The 22,413-nt window shown below is 45.6% G+C and overlaps 1 protein-coding gene across 3 annotated transcripts in view; it reads left to right on the forward strand.

Moving 5' to 3' along the window:
- LOC135219363 (2-oxoglutarate and iron-dependent oxygenase JMJD4-like) overlaps positions 1-22,413 on the forward strand; it is a 223,040-nt gene that overhangs the window by 194,495 nt on the left and 6,132 nt on the right. For 2 of the 3 annotated variants that reach the window (XM_064256072.1, XM_064256073.1), the window contains one exon: positions 6,302-6,449. In XM_064256072.1, coding sequence (XP_064112142.1) covers positions 6,302-6,449 — 148 coding nt within the window. Of the gene's footprint in view, positions 1-6,301; positions 6,450-20,874; positions 21,417-22,413 lie in introns of those variants that run through there. The other variant, XM_064256074.1, reaches the window with a different exon arrangement.

Here is a 22,413-nt window from a genome sequence, read left to right on the forward strand (position 1 = left end):
AGGGACCAATACCCCTAACGTCATGCGCTGTAGCCTGCACAGATGTGGTGACGGAATCATCAAGAGTCAAGTATGCCTGTCTGATGGCTTCCCGTATCCAAAAAGAGATAGTATTCTTAGACACCTCTTTCTTTGTATGGCCTGTACTGACAAAAAGTCTGCAGCAGCCTGGTCTAAGGTGCCGAGTCCTTTTAAGATAGTAACGCAGGGCCCGGATAGGGCACACAAAAGCTCTTGAGCATCACCACCCACAAAGTCAGTCAGTGATGGAATGGAAAACGAAGCGAGCCTGTCATCATGCACCGAGGGATTTTGGGTCTTGACCACGAATTCCGGAACAAATTCGAAGGACACTGACTTCCAACCCCTGGTGTGCTTCACCTCATAACTCAGACCGTGGAGCTCTCCTTCCCTTTTGGAAGATGCCAAAGCCAAAAGGAAAACTGTCTTGAGCATCAGGTTCCTATCAGATGAGCTTTGCAAGCTCATATGGACTCTTAGTTAAGCTCTTAAGCACCAAGGAAACATCCCATGTTGGGGGCTTGAGCTCTTTAGGAGAAGACGACTGCTCAAACCCCTTAACTAGCAGGGAAAGTTCCCAGGAGATGTCAATACCCTTCAGGCGTAACAACAAACTCAGAGCTGCCCTGTAGCCTCTAATAGCAGACACGGACAAACGTTTCTCGTCTCTGAAGAAGGTTAAAAAGTCTGCTATTCGCTGAATAGAGGTCGCGAGTGGAGAAAAACCCCATTTACGACACCAATCACAGTAGATCGCCCATTTGCCTTGGTAAATGGCAGAGGTTGACTTCCTAAGACTGCTGGACATGTGCCCAGCTGATTTCTGAGAAAAGCCTCTCTCTCGGAGGAGATAGTTGATAGCCTCCAACCGTGAAGAGACAGGGATTCTACTGACTGATGGAACCTTTCTGCATGGGGCTGACACAGGAGATGCTACCAAGGCGGAATCTCCCTCGGAATCTTTGACAACAACGATAGCAGATCTGGAAACCATTCCGCCTGAGGCCACAGAGGGGCTACCAGAGTCATTCTGAGACCCTGTGAACCCAACAGCCTGTTCAGAACCTGACGGATCAAACAAAACAGAGGGAAGGCATACACCTCCAGGTTGTCCCAGGGATGTTGGAATGCATCTTCTGCCAATGCCAAAGGATCTGGGACCACTGAACAGAACACCTCCAACATCCTGTTGTAACGTGTCGCGAAAAGGTCCAGCATGGGTCTCCCCCAAATCTGGAAAAGCCTGTCCGCCACCGCTTGATGTAGGGACCACTCTGCTCTGTGCCTAAGATCTGATCCCAGCGACTGAGTTTGTCTGCGACCATGTTCCGCTTCCCTGGGATATACCTGGCTGAGAGCTCTACCGAATTGCTGATTGCCCACTGGTGAAGCTCGACGGTCAAGGCATGAAGTTGCTGAAAAACTAGGCCTCCCTGTTTGTTCACATAGGCTACCACCGTGGTGTTGTCCAACATGAGAACGACAGAGTGACCCTCTACCATCCCCCGAAACTCCTTCAGACCCAGGAAAGCTGCCTTCAACTCCAAGACATTGATATGCTGCTGCTTGTCCTCTAAACCCCAAACGCTTGAAGTGATGAGACCGCCTAAGTGCGCGCCCCAACCTGCGAGGGAGGCATCCGAGAACAGAAGGAAGTCCGGAGGGAGAGAACGCAGTGACGCCCTTCAATAGATTCTGGTCGTCCAACCACAATGAAGGTCTTCTCTCACTTTCAAAGACAGTGGGACCATAAACAGGGGAGAGTCCCCTGTCAGAGACCAGAATTCCCCGAGCATCCATTGCAGAGACCAAAGATGAAGACGCCCATGAGGGACCAGCTTCTCCAGGGAAGATAGCACTCCCAGAAGAACCTGCCACTGATGAGCTGACTGATGCGACTTTGAAAGGAAGTTGCACGCCACAGCCCGCAACTTCTCCAATCTCTGATCCGACGGGAAAACTCTTGCCACTGTCGTATCGATGACCATGCCCAGGTAGAGAATCCTTTGAGTGGGTACAAGGTTCGACTTTTCCTGGTTGACTAATATGCCCAGGTCCAGGCAGAACTGAAGAAGACGATCCCTGTCTTGCAGCAGCTTCTCCCTGGAAACTGCCAAGACCAACCAATCGTCGAGGTACCTCAGCAAATGGATCCCCTGAGCATGGCCCAACTTGACACAAGAGAGAAGACCCTTTTGAACACCTGAGGAGCTGTGTTCAACCCGAAGCACAAGACTTTGAACTCAAAGATCTTGTCCGCCAGAGAGAAGCGAAGGAACTTCCTGGACGTGGGATGAACAGGGGTTTGGAAGTATGCGTCCTTCAAGTCTATCGACAGCATGAAGTCGCCTTCCCTCACAGCTGCCAACACCAAGCATGGGGTCTCAATCCTGAACCGTGTCTTCCTGATGAAGCGATTCAAGGTGGATAAGTCAATCACAGGCCTCCATCCTCCCGACGCCTTGGGCACCAAGAAGATGTGACTGTAAAACCCCGGGGGACGGACGCACTACTTCCGCTATCGCATCCTTGTCCAGCATTTTCTGCACTTCCTCCTGAAGAGCCAAGAATTTCAGAGAATCTGGGGGATACATCTTCCTGAGCTGCAGCTTGTCCGACAGAGGAGGAGAGAAGTCGAATGGCAACAGGTATCCCACCCGAAGGACATCTACTACCCACTTCTCCGGCCCGTAACCCTGCCACTTGGCCCAATGGCCAGCCAGGCACCCCCCACCTGTGGCGCAGGAGAGGGAGAGGCGCCCAACCTACCGACGGCCCCTTTGACCTCTGCCCCTGGGGCCTCTTCTTGGTTTAAAGAAACGAGAGCGAAAGGGGCGTTGATCCTGAGACTTGGGCTGTCAAACGGGAAGCCCCTGCCAAATTCGAGGTCCTTGATGGCCTACCAGGCGACGATCTCCTCGATAGCTGCTGGACTGGGGGCGGAGGGGGGGCCAGACGTCTCCGAGGGTGGGACTCTGATTTAGACACGGCTTGGTGCACCAGTCGGTCCTTGGTGTCAGCCCGACGTCGGTCTATCGCATTTTCGAGTTCTGTCCATGGAAACAAAAACTGCGACTCCAACAGATCACTGTTCCTCAAGGCCAGCAAAGACTCGGTGTCGAGCGACCTCTCCATCCTAGACAAAGCCACGTCCCTCCTAACCAGAAGAAGATTAGTCCATAAATTGGCACTGAGGTGAGCCAAATAAGAAAACGCCTTGTCCCCGGACTGCAAAAGACTGGCAAGCGAGGCGGCACTCACCAACCTATCAGGGGACCTGTCAGAAGCTATCTTGGCAATCACCACAGACCAGAGGTCCAGCCAAGAAACCGTCTGCAACATGGAGACCGCCGTAGATTCCAAAGCTAAGGCGTCTTGCGGAGAAAAGGATGGAGCCACTGACCTCACCTGTTCCAAAGTCAAACCCGGCTTCAAGCGAATGACGTCTGGGTTAAGGTGGCGTGACAACAAAAACACAGATCTCATAGCATAGTACTTCAGAAACAGAAGCGTTAACCTTCTGCAGGACCGACTGAACATGCCCTGACAACGGCAGCTGGAGAGATGATTTGGAGTCCTGAGAAGCTCCCACCAAGGCCTCCAAGCAAGAAGGAGTGTAAGACGACCGAGCCTGAGTCCTACTTTCTAAATTGTTGAACCCCCGAATGAGATCAACAACCTCCGAAAAGGAAGACAGAAACTCTTGCATGTCCCCCTCTTCCTGCTTTGGCACCGGGGACCGACGACAAGAAGGATGTGTAGGCTTTTTTAATGCGTTTTCTTCGCCTAAATTCACAGAAGGGTTAGTAGGCAAACAGTCTGAAATCCCTACTAGCCTATCTGGGCTGGGTCCAAGTGTCAGCCTCCGAGACGGACCCACAGTATCATCAGGCACATCACTTACCTCAACAGGTGACTCCAGACGTCCATGAACAGACACGGGCGTGGCGGCCGTACGTACGTGAGATGGGGGGAAACTCGAGCACTCGAGATTGATGGAGAATCCTTAATAGTGGAAGACTTGGAAGCAAGCAAACACTCCGGCTGCACCACCTCCGTGCTCACTACCTTCGACCTCTTGACAGGCGCCTTCTGATCTTTACGGCGATGAATAGGCCTGGGAGAAGAAGGAGCACTACCATCATGTGCACAGACAGGGGAGGTTGCAACACGCTCGCGATGGGCAAGGACGGAAGGGGGGGTGGGGTGGTAGCATGTACGAGATTCGGCGGCAAAGCAACCCCTGCAGAAAACACATCACTAACACTGCCCGAAACCACAGCAATCTTGGGAACACGTCCAAGCTGTTCCTCCCTCGGTGTCGAAGGAAGGGCAAAGCCCTTAGCCTTCCAACGCTGAAGACGCCTACCAGGCATAGAGGGGGAAGAGGGAGAGGAAGACAGCACTAGCTTCTTATGCACACTCTTCTTGGAAGGCGGAGACGAAGCAACGAGTTTCCTACCAGTCCCCCCAACCGATAAGGCAGCCTACTTCACATCTAAAACAGAGTCCAGTCTGTTAAGAACTGCCTGGCAAATGATCTCGGACTGATGTGCCAGAGAAGGCTCCGAAGACAAGGAAGGGAGATGTTCCGAACTGGGCAGCAGAGATGAAGTCGCGGCTAAGAGAGGCGGATCAGAGGAGGCGACTGGGAGATACGCCATCGATGAGAGTGACGTCACGACTTCCCTTCTGAGCGAGGGGGAAAGAGACGCCACTGGCGGAGGAATACACAAAGATGGGCCCCATGACGACAACAACGGGGCTGATGCCGCAGCATCACTCCGAGACAAGGCAGCTACAGACACCGGCGGAGCAATACAAGATGGCCAACTGCTCCCACCCGTGGAGACGAGGCCGGGAGGGAGGATGGCCTGGATGGAACAGGGAGGGGGGTTGTGAGGCTCCACAAAATGTGCTAGCAACCCCTCCAAGGATGGGGTACCCCTAGCCCAAGCGTCTTCCAAATCGCCGCCATTTTGGACGCCTCCGACTCTGGAAGAGAAGAGAATGATGAAAAAACCTCACCCTTCTCGGGAACCGAAAAAGCTTCCGAGGAAGAGGGGGCTACATTACAAAAAATACCCTGGCGACCTCCCGATACTTCCATCGACGAATCAATGGAAGAAAAGGAAGGAGATGTAGGGACAACGCTACTATGGGGGTTGACTACTGCGGAAGACAAAACATCAGGAATAGGAGCAAAGCCCTCCCAAGAAGGAAGAGTGGAGACTCTCCGATGTTCCCTCTTACCATAAGACTTCCTCCTCTGCTCCAAAGGCCATGCCCGGCATTCCATACACGGATTCGTAATCGTACAAAAATTGGAACAACACCTATTGCATGTGATGTGAGGGTCCGTCGCTGACGAAGCCAAAAAACGAGAACACAGGAATCCAGGAATTCCGGGGCACCAACGCTGACATCGAGAAGGAGCAGAAGAAGCCATAATACAAAGGTAAAAACACACAAACACACTAAAGGAACGAAATTGGCAAGAACGTGGGAAAAGGCCAAGAGAGGAAAAAACCCAACTCTCGTCCAGGCGGTAAAGAAAAGACTGGAGTAGATGTTCGGTGTTTGACCACTTTTCACCCAATCTACGCATGCGTTGCCAGATACCACAAGATTCCTTGATTTCATCTGCTTTTTTACCGGATCCACCCAGGCGCTATAAATTATCCTATTGTTAAGACCGAGGGTTTGTTCGCGTATGAACAACATAGTACATACTACATGCACCATAAAAATTTTCTCATCTTAGTAAGAGAGAGAGAGAGAGAGAGAGAGAGAGAGAGAGAGAGAGAGAGAGAGAGAGAGAGAGAGAGAGAGAGTCATTATTTTTATTATTTAATGTTATTTAATTTACACTAAAAGCTTGAAAACTTGTAAATTACATAAAAAAAATTGAACAAACAACTTTGCAGGGTTTCTCCAGGATTCGAAAATGTTGCGTTTGTGTGACTATGAAATGCTCGTGTATGATAATTAGTTAAGTTCCAATGAAAAGTTCATGTTATTGTGAATTCGCAGAACTCGAATCGCATAAGACTGAGGTATTAATGTATACAGAGAGAGAGAGAGAGAGAGAGAGAGAGAGAGAGAGAGAGAGAGAGAGAGAGAGAGAGAGAGAGAGAGAGAGAGAGAGAGTAATGAGGTTATTTGAGGTTTTAGACTGCAATGAGTGTAATCCATTTGCAAATGCTTGCTACACTTTTTTACTAGATTATTTGTCATGAAGACAGATTACAGTTTTTAGTATATTTCTAACACTACCCAGGTGGAGTTTGCTATTCAAGACTGCAAAGATATGGAAGATTGGGTGGGCCAGTGTCAACTGCTGCTACGAGTAACTCATGGAATGGACTACAAAGAATTTTACACCTTTCTCCGTACAGTTGCACAGCGTCGAATATCATGCCTTAGTGGTGAGTATTATAGAACAAGAAGTATGAATGGATGTATCCTTACTTGGTCATTGATGTTTAAATGCATTATCATGTAATAATAGTTCTGAAACTAAATATTTAATCTATTAACTTTTGTGTTAATAATAAAGGAGAAAATAATTTGTGAAATATTGTTAGACTAACAGGGATGAGGAATGTTTGTTGGGTTTCAGTTTACATATGCAATATACTAAGCAAATTGAAAAGTACTTTCAAATTAAGGCAGTAATTTTAGGAATCTTACAGATTTTTACATATGATTTAAAAGTGCAATGAATTACGAAATTAACATCACAATTTTTGAAAGTAAATTGTATTTTTTCGAACTATACAAACCTGAGGTCCTTTACAATAGGAATTACAACCAGCATAGCTGGGATTACAGCTGTTAAATTCTTTAACAAGGTGGTTAGGCAGTAACTACCTTCCTGTAGGCGGGGGAGACTTGCCTGCCCGGACATAAACACTCCAGTTTACTTCCAGCCCATTTTCAGATTTAGGGGTGTCATGAGGTGGGCAATTAGTGTACGTAAAGGACATCAGGTTTGTATAGTTAGGAAAAATCACAAATTCTTAGTCGTTTGTATTTATCCTAGCTATACTTACCCCTAACTACTATCGTAGGAAAATCCTGGATGTTAATCCAGTACCAACCAGAAAAAACTGGTTATTTCGCCTCCTCCACCCCCCGCCATGTATGTGCCCCAGGGGTTGAAGATCCTGACCCCTCACCTGGTCTCCAGTCCTTTCCACACCTCTAATGCTCCAATCTTCAGATGCACGGGGAAGGCAGGGAGGGCTTAAAAACTCAGTAGTTCAGGGTAAATATAGCTAGGAAAAATACAAATTACTAAGAATTTGTGATTTGTTCCAACGCCGTATACTTACCCTGAACTACTATCGTAGGAGACTTATTCTTTAGGAGGTGGGAGTATCTAGGGATGGAGAGGCCCAGTGCAAAGTTATGGGGTCGTTTGTCCCAGGAGGAGGGGAACCAGCTCTGCCGGATTAGGGTGCAGGGGGGAGGGGTTCACCAATGGGAGAGATCGACCTGGCTTGCAGGGGAGGGGAGGAATCAACCACCAGAGCACTAAGTGCAATGGTTTGTATAATATGATACACGCTCACTCATCTCACCTGTATATACGAGGGATCCTGACACATACGCCAAAGGGGAAGGGGGAGCAGGATTACAAAGGATGTTCATACTTCACCCATACACACCCACTCCCACTCATGACACTCCTGGCAGGACTAGAGCCTCTGTTAACCTCCCACCATCGGACCAATCTTGAAAGAGTCCAGGGATCTTCTAGTGCAATCCTTGGGGTAATAGGCAGTAAAGGTGGACAGCCTCTTCCAGACTCCTGCCCGGAGCACCTGGATGACGGCCAAGACCCTGGCGAAGGACAGGGAAGTACCTATGCCCTTGATATTGTGGGGCTTTGCACCCGGGAGTGGGGGGGGGGGGGGGGGGGGGGGAATCCTGCTCCCTCGTAGACCCTCTTAATGGTTTCCCTCAACCAGAAGTGTTCTTCGAGACCGTCTTCTTTTCCCGGCCGGTGGAAACAAACAGGTTCTGAATCCCGGGGTGGAGACCCTCCGCCCTGCTGAGGTATTTCCTCACTGCCCTGACCGGGCATAGAAGGAGGTCCTGGGATCCTCCACCTTAGGCAGAGCCGGGATGGAGAACTCCACAAACCAAACGCTCGCTACCAATGGGTTATGGGTCTTGGCCACGAAGGAGGGCACGAACTTGAAAGTGAGGTCCTTCCAGCCCCTCGAGTGGGAAACCTCATAGGAGAGGCAGTGAAGCTCATCCACCCTTTTGGGGGAAGCTAAGGCTAGCAGGAACACTGTCTTGAGCATGAGCTCCCTGTCCGAGATGTCCTTGAGGGACTTGAAGGGAGGTTTCTTCTGAGCGTCCAGGAACCTGGCTACGTCCCAACGAGGAACCGAACCGCCAAGGACCTGGGGGGCCAGGCCTGCTCGAAGCCCCTAATTATTAAAGAGAGGTCCTTGGAGTTACCCAGGTCTACACCCTTTTGGTAGAAGACCTGGCTCAACGCTGCCCTGACCCCTTTGATGGCCACAATGGAAAGTCCCTTGTCCTCCCTCAGGTGGACCATAAGGGGCCCCAGTTCCGCTCATTGCACCAGGTCCCGAACAGTCTCCACTTCACCTGGTAAACTCTCGCAGAGAACTTCCTCAGGGACCCCGACATGTGGGAGCCTACCCTGCAGGAGAAGCCTCTCTTGTTCAGGAGCAGCCTGATAGCCTCCACCCGTGAAGGCAGAGGGTGTCCAGGCCCTCGTGAAACCTTTCGAAGTGGGGCTGCCTTAGGAGATCCGGTCTTTGGGGGAGCTCCCAGGGGCCTTGGATGGACAATTCTAGGAGGTCTGGGAACCAGTCCAAGTCTGGCCACGAGGGTCATGATGGTGCCCTTGGGGGTCTGGAGTCGGTTGAGGACCTGTCTGAGGACCCAGAAGTGGGGCGAGGGGACATGTAAAGATCCAGCCCGTCCCAGGGGTGTTGGCACACGTCTTCCCAAACTGCCGCTAGGTCCGGGACTGGGGAGCAGAAAACCGGGAGCTTGTGGTTCAGACTCTTTACGAACAGAACCATGGTGGGGGAGACCCACATCCCAATCAACTCGGCCACTACCACCGGGTGTAGGGACCACTCCGCCCCCAGGACCTGCCCATGTCTTCAGAGCCCCTCTGCAATCATGTTCCTTTTCCCGGACTGAACCTTACTGTCACGGAGATTCCCGCGTTCTCCGCCCACTCTAAGATGTTCTCCGCTAGGGTGCACAGGAGGCATGACCTCAGACCTCCCTGCTTCTTGATGTACGTGACCATGGTGGCATTGGTTCACATGACCACCACCTGCTTGTGTCTTAGTCTGGTCTCGAATGATTGGAGCGCTTTGTGAATGGCTAGGAGCTCCAACTCATTAATGTGGAGCTCCCTCTCCTGCTCTGACCACGCACCCCCTCTCATCTTTGACTGTAGGTGGTCTTCCCAGCACTCCTTTGATGTGTCCGCGAAGAGCAGCCTCTCCGGAGGAGTATCCGACAGTGGGATCCCCACAGGTGATTCGACTCTGCTAGCCATCAGCACAGGGCTTCCATCGTGGGCTGAGAGGGGGCTAGCAGTTCCAAGGGGTTCTTCCCGACCGAGGCCCAAACCGTCCTTCAAATTCTATTAGACGGCCTCAGTTTCATTCTGCCCTGAGGAACCTGCCTCTCTAGGGAGACGAGGTGGCCTATGAGTTTCTGCCACTCACTTTCCGGGAGGGGAGCACCTGGCAGAAAGGGGCTCGCTATGTTCCGTAGGTTGTTCAAATGTTCCTCTGACAGGAAGGCCTTAGCCCTTACTGTGTCCAGATCCATCCCCAAGTACACCATCCTGGTGGTGGGCTCCAGGTGAGACTTCTCCCAGTTCTGGGCGTTGCCTAAATGACTGCTGAGGTCCAGGAACTCTTCCTCATGCTCCTTCAAGAGTTCCCTTGAAGGGGAAAGGAGTAGCCAATCATCCCGGTACTGCAGAAGGCGCTTGTCCTTCTTATGGGCCCCAGAAGACACAAGAGAGAACCCTTTCATGAAGACCTGCAGTTCCATGGACAGGTCAAAGCAGAGAGTCCTGAACTGGTACGAAACTCCCTCCCACCTTATGTGGAGGAACTTCCACTGGAGGGGTGTACTGGGATCTGAAAGTAAATGTCCTTGAGATCGAGGGACAGCATGTAGTCCCCTTCCCCCAAGGCCACCAGAACTGAGCGTGGGGTCTCCATTTGAAGTCCGTCTTGAGGACATAGGTGTTCAGGATGGATAAGTCGAAGACTGGTCTCCACCCCCCTGAAGCCTTCGCCACCAGAAAGAGGTGGCTGAAGAACCCTGGGAGTGATCTGCAACTCGCTGGAGGGCTCCCTTCCTCTAACAGAGATAGGACCCCCAGTGACTGGGGATCTGGGGGTGGAAAGCCCCGCTGTCGGGCTCCCCCGTCAGGGGAGGAATCTCGTCTAGGAAGGGGTTCCGGTAGCCATCCCTGAGGACCTGGATAGTCCAGAGATCAGTCCTGAGATCCTCCCAGTCCCGCCAATGTTTCAAGCCAGGTATGGGCCTCGTCTCCTACTTCAGCGACCTCGACCTCCTGCGGAGGACCCAGCCTGTCCATTGAGTGGCTGTCTGAGAATTCAAGGACCCAATGACCCTCCACCAAACAGGACCAGTTCCTTGAGTAGGCCCACTCGGTCCCTTCCTTCAAGTTGGTTGGTGGCGAATCTGGCCATTGCCCCGGCCCATAGGTCGAGCCAGGCGGCTACCTGGATGGCAGCCCCCGCCATGGTCCCTGCATGGCCACTTATTCTTGAGAAGGTGACGGAGTCCGTCACGAATCTTTCTCCCCCGAAAAGACTGGGACGAGGAGGGAGATGTCATCATCCAATGACACGGGGGTAGAAGGAGAAGTCCTCTGGGGGTGAAGAACCTCCCCTGCTTGCCTTAGCTACTGGGAGGAGCTTGAGGAAGCCGTGAGACCAAGGAGCCGCAGAGCGTCCCTGGACCCCGATGTTACCTTGCCCACCTGGGTCTGGGCCTGGGCCTGAGCCTCACTCCCCGTTGGGGGAAGGGCCCCCGGAAGGTTTGTCCTCCTTCGGGCCACCCGATACGAACTCTACTGAGGAGGGTCTCTAGTCGCTGGAAGGAGGGACAGGGTCTGCTAAACGGTCCCTTCCCTGAAAGAGGGCTCAGACTCTCCTGCCAGATGAGCCCTCAACGAACACGCCTTGCCCCTCCCAAGGTGTTATTAGCCGCCCTGGATGAATGACTCATTCTCGCCGCCCTTCAAGGCCCAACCACGGGAGGTGGGGTGTGCTCCAGAGTGGCCGGACGCCTCACTCTGAAGGCTACTAGCAGAAGCGGGGACCTTGCTGGAAGCGGGGGCCTCGCTGGAAGCAGAGTTCCAGGCCGTACCAGCAGAGCTTTCATAGGAGCCCCACTAGCCGGTGGAGCGTGCAGGGGAAAGGCCAGTGGGGCAGTGGCGCCACCCTCTCATGGGACTGCCATGGGAACCACGAGCATGGGTGAATGCAAAGAGGGCCTTCCAACCGTGAGAGTGGAGCGGGCCGTCCAACAGGGGGAGGGGAGGGAGCCATCTGAGAGGGAGAGCAGAACGGCCGTCCGACAGGTAGAGCAGAGCGGGCCATCAACTGGGGACCGTAGCTGCCGTCTGACAGGGAGAGTGTAGCGTGCTGTCCGACCGGGAGAGCGGAGCAGATCGGCCGACCGGGAGAGAGGAGCAGACCGTCTGACTGGGTGAGCGGAGCATTCGACCGGGGGATCAGAGCGTGCCGTCACCTACTGCTTGCCCCGTTACGTCGGCTACCGCGCCTATCCCAACCTCTCCGACGGTACACGCTCAACTCCACGTAGTACAATGCCTCTTCTCCGCCCTTCACGCCTGCTACCGCACCTACCCGAACCACTCCATTGGGTTATGATGGGGAGAGCGGAGCGTTGCGGGGGTGGAGGGGGCCGAACCCGCCCGACTCCACTTAGGAAACCATGTTCTCAGACACTTCTCCATTGGCGAGCCTGTAGTGGAGAAAGGAAATCGACATCCAATGAAGGGTGTTGAGTCTCCACAGAACTAGCAACCCATAAATAGGACAGAGTAATGATTGATCTTAATCAATAAACACAAAGTCCAAGGCATAAAGGATCATGAAGCATTTGAGCCATCAAAACAGATGCTGAATGATTCGACATCCGAAACAGAGTCGCGACACGAAAACCCGCCTTTTGCAGGCAACACGTCAATACTCTTAGCTACTACTGGAGAGAGATTGGATGCAGTCTTTAAAAACAAAAGCTGTCTGATGAGTTTCATAAGGGCTTGCATGTCCCAAACAAGAGTCAAATGCCATCCAGAGGCCCTGAGGTCGCTGGGATGGCAAGGCCGAGAAATTTCTCAGTAGTAGAATCTGAATTGAGGAGAAACGATAGTACAACTTATGTGAAAGACTAGAGCGAGTGTATACCCACGTCTTTCACAGTTGAATCGGAAAGAAGAGGATGGTTTTAATCCCTGAAATTTACAGAGGACTGAAAGAGAATTCCAACTGCTGCTGTTTGGCAAAAAGGCCTGTGCTTGCAATGAAGGCTGGAAGTCTTTAGCCGTGTAAAACATAAGGATGTACTGCCTGCACGAACCACTTCTTGACATTGCGAAGGTTTGTTCAGGGACTAACTCCTCTCTTTACCCTGACAATGGTGCTGTCAGGACAAAGTCTCCAACATTTACTCCAATTCGGGGTGAGTAACTAGTAGTTGAACACTTACAAATTAGAAAATGTACATATATAAAAGACAAAAAAAACGCTGTATTTGTCAGAAAAATAATTCTGAATCATTGCAGTGGCACATGGCTCGATTGTGATGAAGCAGAAGACTTACAGACTTCTGTTATACCCTGAGGTAAGCAGATGATAATGAGTCTAATGAGACATATCTCTGTTTGGCAAATGTATAGCATGAGACATGACTCATAAGCCAGAATTCAGAGCCAACCAGAGACCTATGTCTGTGATGGCTGGGTAGAGAGATTTGAATTAGTATTTAGTAGTTAACCCTCGACAGAGGAGAAACAATACCAAGACAAACAATATCTCATTGACTTCGTAGGCTTAGTTGCCTGGTAATACATTCCATTTTGGAATACGTTAGGCTCACAGAGCTATCCAGTGCACCACAGATACACTCAGTCACCTGTATGTTTACCAAGACAGGAGGGAGAGAAACCCTCTTGTTCAGTGATAATGGCAACCCTGTGGTTTTGTTGTAAAATAGCACCACTAGGCATCTCAAAATCAAAACTGGAAACTCTTTGGAGGCCTGAAAGACTGTCCTGAGTTTCAGGTTAATTAAGAGAAGGTACTATTCATCTCGGTCACATACCAAAAAAATTAACTTACAGGTATGCTTCTATTACTCAGATGGTGCAACTGATAATAGAAGCACATCGCAAGGAGAATATACAAGTACAGTGCTCCTCCACTTTTACACGGTATTAGGTTCCAGAACCTACTGCAGAAATGCAAACCACGGTAATGCAAAAAACCCTTGTAAAAATGCTTATAATTTGGTTATAACTGCCAAATACGTAGTACCCCATAAACTAAAATTCTTAAAGCTGTATTTTAACATTCCACTGCTTAATTTGATAGTTCAAACAAAAATATACTTTAAATTATCATACTAAAACAATTTAATATAATTTCAAACAAAATTACACCCCAAACCATCATCCCAAAATCCGGAGACATCTTAGATTAGTACCCTTTTCCAACTTGCTCTTAAATATATATGCCCCTCTAAAATGCTTATCCGTAACAATAATTTACTCATTTAAAATATTAATATTAATGTAAACAGCAAAATATCTATAAAATTTTTAATGTAAGTTAAATAAATTTTTAACACAAATTATATATAGCTGTCTTTTGACAACTAATCAAGTTACCTCTGTACTTTATAGTACAAGTTGTTTTCTCTCATAGTACAATTGAAGTATTAATCCTTTTAAAATTATCACTAATTCACATTTTTTATAACACTGTTTATTCACTAATCACTATTTTTTCATATTGTGTGTGACTAAATACTGATTTTTATGATAAAAATTATTTTCAGTGTATACTTATAATGTAGTCATGCATCTAATAAGCTCACTCCAGGTTGGGCCCCAAACTGAGCATAACAGATGTAATCTTCTCTCTCTCTCTCTCTCTCTCTCTCTCTCTCTCTCTCTTCTCTCTCTCTCTTCTCTCTCTCTCTCTCTCTCTCTCTCTCTCTCTCTGTAAAGGTAATGTAAAATGTACTTGAAATTACACCATAAAGTATTTTATGATAAACCATGTTGTACAATTTTTAAAATACGTAATTAGTGAATATTTTAAATATTATACAATATGCTCTATCATCAAAAAACTTTGCAGCAATATAATTTCAAATACATCTTACATTACCCTTAACGATAGAGAATCAAGTACCTATTATGCTCAGTATGGGGCCCAACCTGGAATAAGCTTAATAGATGCATAACTGCATTATAAGTATGGTGTAAATAATTTTATCTTAAAAATCAGTATTTAGTCACATACAATATGAAAACACGTATACAGTAATTTGTGAATGAATAGTGTTGCTCTACAGAAAATAAAGTAAATTAGTAATAATTTTAGAGATAAGGTCAAAAGAATAAATCCATAAATTAGTGAAAGTATCCCGTGAAAAAGTGAATAAAATAATGTGTTCCACAAAAATCTGTGACAAAATGGACTGCAGATATGTGAAACACATAAAACCAGGGGGCACTGTATATTTGTAGGCTCCTGTTAATCAAGCCCAACCTAATTCTTTTTCATTTCAAAAGAAAAAGAATAAGGACTGGAAGCAGACCTCCTTCATTCTCTGATGAAGAGAGTGAAGGTGAAGTTGTCCTGAAGGGAGGCTATACATGATAACAGGACACCAAAGACAACTAGTTCATGCCGAACTCCTAGTTTCCAAAAATGGGAACACTGGAGAGGTGGAGTTCAAACTTCTCGGTTACATCCATCTTGAACAGATTGAACGTATGTTCGGTGAGATCCTAAGATCAAACCAGGAACATAGTCTCTTGAATTCAAACTCTGGTGAGTAGACTTGTAGAGTTTCTCTTATTTCCTGGCTCCTCCCGGTGTAACCCAGGAAGTAGAGGGAAAAAATTGAAGGGGGATTGACTGTTCTTGCCCGCTCTTATCTGAGCTTGCAGTGATGATAGCAATGCAGAAAGTACGAAAACATATTCGCCTCAGGGAAAAACGCTTCTTGAAGGGAGAGCAGAAGTTCTCACTCACCAAACAAAGCATTCTTTCCTACAACTGATTCGTTTGCGCAAACGCGAGTGAGAGTTGAACGGAGTTAAGTGCGCCAAAAGTTGGTGAGAAATTGCCACATCTTGCTATGCATTTGTCTTCTCTGTGATCAAACCTCATGAAGATGCCTACCCAGAGAACCTCCTCCTAGCTTCTCCAAGGTCCATGTCACTGAACCTCAGACAGTGACATTGACCTTGGTACCTGGGCAAGAGCCTTTCCTGCCTTTCACAGGTGGGTCCGAGTCACCAAGGCAGCTCGGTCCCTCCTCTAGCCCTCCGCCACTGTCACAACGGAGAGAAGACTCCCCACCACTGACTGAGTATATGACCACCTTTGAGGGTTGTACACTCGTAGAGACTTACGAACAAGTACCCGACACAGCCCCAGTTCTGTGAGCAGCGCCCCTGGAACCAGAGACAGGAGAATGACCTGGGTCTGAACTCCTGGGCCAGATAGATCTGTATTGATTTCATTAGTCATTTATATTTATTTCTCATTGTTTTATGTGTTTAATTGTGTTTATTCCCTATAAAATGTATTTTTTGTCAATATTTTTGGAGGTCTGGAACACATTGATAGTATTTACATTATTTCTTATGGGAATTATTGTTTCGATTTTCGTACATTTCGGATCTTGTGGGAGGTTTTGGAACGGATTACGTACGAAAACCGAGGTTCCACTGTACATTGCATTGTCATTAAACATGTTAGAGACACGTATTGCAACATCTTTGTTAGGATGAAACTTCTCAACAAAATTTGTAACATCACTCCACTTGGCAAACATTTCTTTAGTCACTGAAGTAGCCGCAGTATCCCCTCTCTCTTCTTCCTCCTCCTCAGATTCCTCATCTGCTGTCTGTTGCTGTTCCTGCTGAAGTTCTTGCAGCTCCTCTGTGGTTAGCTCTTCCCTGTGAGCGTCAACTAATGCTTCTACATCCTTGCCACTCAAATCCATTAGATTCCACAAATGATGTAGGGTTGTTAGGGTAAGCCTCAAATCCTTCAAAAACCTTCTCAAGGTAACACTCTGGCCACAATTTTCTCCAAGCAGAGTTCATAGTCCTGAAAGTCACTCCCTACCAAGATCTACGTTTAAGACTTATGCAATTAAAGATATTGAAATGATCCCTTTCAGAACTCTCTTATGACCAATTCAGTGTCTGAGACCACTTGAAAGCACCTCTGAAACTGTGCCTTTGTGTACAGTTTCTTGAAGTTTTGAAACAGTGCCTTTGTGTACAATTTCTTGAAGTTTTTAGATGATTTGCTGGTTCATGGACTGGATGAGAAGAGTGGTATAAAGGGTTCAAGAACTTCACAGTGATGAATTTAAATTCATCCAACAACTGGTCTTCCAAGCCAGGAGGATGCACAGGAGCATTGTCCATTACCAAGAGGCACTTGAGGGGCAACTGATTTTCCTGGAGGTATTTTTTAGCCATAGGGCCAAACACTTCATTGACCCACTCAGTGAAAATTTGCCTCGTGAACCATGCCTTTTTGTTTGCCTTCCATATCACAGGCAATTTATTTTTAATAACAATGTTTTAATTAAACACTCGGGGAGTTTCAGAGTGATACACCAGTAGGGGCTTCACTTTGAAATTTCCACTGGCATTCCCACAGAACTAGAGAGTTATTCTGAAATTCCCACTGGCTTTCCCACAGAACTAGAGAGTTATTCTATCCTTCATATGCTTGTGCCTTGACAATGAACTTTCTTCGTGTGTGATGTAGGTTCTCTTTGGCATTTTTTTCCAAAACAAGTCTGTTTCACCACAATTGAAGACCTGTTGAGGGAGGACTCCTTCAGCCTCAAGATACGTATTCCCTGAATTCATTATCAAATTCTTCAGTGGCTTCTTTGTCGGAACTTGCAGCCTCCCGATGCTGTACAACACTATGTATGCTTGTACACATTTTGAATTTTTCAAACCAGCCTCCGCTGGCCTTGAAATCACTAACAGCAGCACTTGTTGGCATGCTCTTACTTGGATCAGCATGCAATACAATAGCCTTTTCACAAGTGATTGCTTCAGAGACGCGATCCCCCCTTGTAATTGTCTTTCACTGATCCACACTATAGTCCAACCAAAATGTCGTGGTGGGTGACAGTAGGTATTTTCTGGACTATATCACTCGCAGTTAAGAACATTTCGGTCATTTAACCTTAAGGAAACCGACCCACTTAAACCTAAAACCTCAGCAGTAAACGTGGATTAAGCACACAGATGGAGTGTTCGCTTTGTGTTTATCCCGAATTTTGTTTTTATTTCTTCTAAACACGACCTTGAGTAACCTTTGCGTAAGTGCTAAAATGGAATATGGTCAATAATCAGATGGCTTGACATTATGGCATTATTAAAAGATCTATGATTATTATTTCCAAAAAACACACAAAGAAAGGAAAATGATTAAGAACAACCAAAATTTACTTTTTCCTCTTCAAAAAACAAAGTACAATAAATGACAGATCTCAGGTAAAGTCATAAACAAGGGATTAACCTCGAGGCTGAAATTTAAAAGGATAAATAGATCTGACAGAGCTGTATCCTTTCCTGGCCCAACCCTAGCGATCCTAGAATCTTGAAAAGACTTTTTTTATACTTTAACATTTAAAACAATAGTCTATCAAAGAAACACAAAGGCAAGGTATGGTTGACCCTTTGCAGCATACAGATGTAGAGAATTGAAAAGAGATAACCTTTTATAAATTTTTAATTGCACTACCTATCCCAGAATAAGACGGCCTCCAAACTCCCAATAAGCCAAGTTGATCTTACTGAAAGATTTTACCGGTTACCGGGGTCACGTCTTTAAAGGATTGAAATTCCAGCTTGCATGATTAGGATTTAACTCCTCATCATACAGGCAGTCCCTGGGTTACGAGGGGCTTTTTGGGGGTTCTTTTTCCCCCCCCCCCCGTTCTTAAGACGCGTCGTAACCCGAATCGTCATAAGCCGGAACGACGTTCTTGAAAACATGTCCACAGGGAAAATTTCACTAATTTGCAATTTTTCTTAGGGCCGTATCTCTAAAATTATCACTAATTTACTTTTTTCATGTGCAACACTGTATTCACAAATTACTGTATATTTTCATTAAAATACAAGAGAGAGAGAGAGAGACGAGAGAGAGAGAGAGAGAGAGCGAGAGAGAGAGAGAGGAGAGCCGAGAGAGAGAGGAGGAGAGAGATATTACATAAAACCATTAAATTGTTGACCATTGTATGGCATTGTTAAGCTCCAAGTGTCACTGGAGTTATGAGGTAGGGAAATTGATACAGAAAAAGACGAAGGGAAGAATTTTCTTTTGAAATTAGTTTTCGTATTATTATTACTTCTATTATTGTTATTTATTATTATTATTATTATTATTATTATTCTTTATTATTATTATTATTGTTTGAAAAATCTAATAAAACACGTGCATCTAACCATAAAAATTCTCTCATCTCAGTAAGAAAGAGGAATTATCCTTACAAGTGAAATGGGAAAGGTAATTTTCATCTCTTTAAAAACATACAACCATAATGAATTTTGTAATTAAAGTTTTATTATTATTATTATTATTATTATTATTATTATTAAATAATTGAAATTATCAATAAACATTTTACATACTAGTACCATAAAAATTCTTTCATCTCGGTAAAAGATAGAGAGAGAGTGTGTGTTTATCTCTCTCTCTTCTCTCAAAAAATACTTATAACGCTTCCAGCAAAAGAGAGGGAGGGAGTTACCACTATGACACATTATTATCTTGTGTGGCAAAAGAGAGAGAGAGAGAGAGAGAGAGAGAGAGAGAGAGAGGAGAGAGAGAGAGAGAGAGAGAGAGAGTTAGAACCTTAATTAAAAGTGACATGGATAGATTAGTACGTATTGTATTTCTTTAAAATACTATCACATATGAATTTTGTAATTACAGTTATTATTATTATTATAAAGAAAGTATTAAAAACAAATAGTACAAGTACATAAAAAATCTTGAGTCTCAGTAAATGAGAGAGAGAGAGAGAGAGAGAGAGAGAGAGAGAGAGAGAGAGATGTCATGAACACGTGATTGCAACACTGCAGCTCTTCCCCCTCCTGGCTGTCACAGAACTTGATATATCTGACAGTTTTAGTACCTGGATCTCGAGAAAAGGTTACTGGAAGAAGACTGGGATTTCCTTCATTCTTCCATAATTTTTTAAATATAAGCTGAAATCTTATTAATTCACTATGGTATTTTCTTTAATGAATTGATATTATTGCTGTATAAATTAATATTAATATTTGAAAATAGTAAATCATGTATTTATTATACAAAAAAACATACATCTTTGTAGTAGAGAGAGAGAGAGAGAGAGAGAGAGAGAGAGAGAGAGAGAGAGAGAGAGAGAGAGAGAGAGAGAGAGAGAGAATTATTATTTTTATTTTGTGATATCATTTCAACTTATTAAACTTACTAATACAGTATTAATCAAAATTAATATTTGAAAATTAGTAAATAATTTTTGTATTATAAAAATGTATTTAGTCATGAAAATAAACATCAAAATACCCTAATTAGTGATTATTTTCATCGGAAAATACAAAGAGAGAGAGAGAGAGAGAGAGAGAGAGAGAGAGAGAGAGAGAGAGAGAGAGAGAGAGAGAGAGAAACTATGGTTTTCATATCCAAGTCTAAGTAGAGTATAAATGGATTCTTTAAGTGAAATAATGTTTCAATGATATTTTGCTGTTTTGTATTAAAGGATATGTATACTGTTTGAGAATGCATTCCTTATCCTTGACTATGGTTACCATACAGTTTAATAGCGTAAATTAATTTATGCACCCTCCGCTCAGAAACTAGTTCTGCATATGAGGTATCGTTAAAAGGCATAAAAACCGTGGTAACCTTGGAATTTGCGTTGTAATCTAACCAGAAACTTAGTTTTGTTAATTATGTATACTGGAAACAAGCAATGATTTTTTCATTATTTGCGCTTTTGGACTGTTATAAACTGCGCATCCCAAGCTAGTGTATTCATTCGCTCGGAAACTAGTTCCGCATATGAGGCGTCACTAAAAAAATAAAAAAAATATGACATAAAGAGTGTCGAAAATCATCATAACCTCAAAATTTTTGTTTTAATCGTACCAAAAACTTATTTTCATTAATATACTGTGCTAAACTATAAAGGATTCTTATCATAGTATGCGTTTTTTAAAAGCGTCGTTAACTTGGAGCGTCGGAAGCGTCAGCGTCGTAACCTCGGAACAAGCGTCGTAACCCAGGGCGGATTTTTCCATGAATATTTAAGAAAAAGCGTCGTAACCTCGGAACATCGTAAGCCGGACCCGTCGTAACCCGGGGACCGCCTGTACATACATAAAATTCGTTTGGTCATTCATCTATGTCTATATATAACAGCATTTTGTATATGTACATTGTCACTCACTCGACTCTTCCTGTAAAGAAAGTACTAACAGACATGTCCTTCCTGCTTCAGAATAGAAAGAGCGGAAGAAATTGGGATGAGCCCTTAACCAATGTGACGAGAGTTTACGATTGGGCACACGAAGCTACCAGTATTCCAGATGTATGTAAACTATTTATGATAATTTATAATAAAGGAAAAAGAAGAAGAAAAAAAAGTATGGGTGGAGGGACTGGTCTTGCACCATCAAGTACAGAACTTAATCCAGCTTTACTAATATACTGATGAGATTTTCCCTTGTCTACAAGGGAAAAAGACCTGAACTTTTAGATTCAAATAAGAAGCATTCTAATGACACCTCTCCTAATCCGCCACGACATTTTGGTTCGAGTATAACAGAAGCTTTTCAGAGTCTTCCACTAGTTGCAATCTCTGTTTTGTTAATGAAGTGACCCCTTTCACAACATCAGCTGCCTTAATTTCATTTTTCTCTGCTAGGATAGAGCTGATGGCCGACACTGATTTGCTGTACATCCTAGCAAGATCACCAACACGTGCACCACTGTCATACTTCATTACAAGTTCTTTCTTAAACTCGATCGTGTTTCTGACCTTTTTTAATGAATGGCTAGCCTTGGAACTTTCTATGGCCCCATGATGGCTCGTATTATAATCAATTTCATTTGCAAAAAAAAAAAAAAAAAAAGCTCAAAACACAACGAACATGTGCAGTGATGTGGACTGTGCATGAGGTGATACTCATTCAATGAGAAACAAAGGCATAATGGGTCACGAGAGACAATGGGATACTTACTATGGGGCCTAGTCACACAATGGGCCCCGGAAGGAGTGTTTCTGAGTGTACGAATCTGAGGAAACTTATGAAACCCGAGACAAAGTTTTGTCGGAAAAAAGTCCACGAAGACCAAATTGTATGAAAACCAGGGCATACGATAACAAAGGTTCCACTGTACTTCCTATACCGCACAAGAGGAGGGGGGGAGAAGCTTAAACAATCTATTCAAATGCAGGGAGCTGTTCCATCCTAAGACCAAAGCATTAACATGCTGTAAAATCGATTGAGCATGACCTGAACATGGAAACTCAATCAAACAACACTTTGGCATCCTGTCTCAAGCCGAGCAAGGCCTTTATGCCCGTAGGGGTCATAAAAGACAGAGTCTGTGTTTTCCCTGCAAGATTATTGAACTCACAAATGAGATCAATACCCTCCAAGATAGAAGGCAGAAACTCTTGACTCTCTCCTTCCTCTGGATCCAGCATGGGAGAACGATGATGTGATGAAGACAGCCAGGAAAGATCCATCTCCTTTTTCTGCAGCCACTGGAGAACTTCCCTTGGAGTCCGGACGTTTTAAATTAAATTGATTCTTTTGATACAACCAATCACTTATGAAGTAATTTGCCCTCCTTCTGACTTCATAGTGCTTGCTGAGTGGTCAGACAATGCTTGAAATGACCATTTTCTATTTACAGAAGGACATGGCATCACATAAGGGCAGACAGGGAGCTATAATTTTTTTTGGTTGGTTTGGAAAAGAAGTTGACACATATGAAGGCAGTTGTAAAGTAATGTAATGGATTTGTACCC

This window comes from Macrobrachium nipponense, chromosome 1, assembly GCF_015104395.2.
Source record: "Macrobrachium nipponense isolate FS-2020 chromosome 1, ASM1510439v2, whole genome shotgun sequence".
Taxonomy (NCBI): Eukaryota; Metazoa; Arthropoda; class Malacostraca; order Decapoda; family Palaemonidae; genus Macrobrachium; species Macrobrachium nipponense.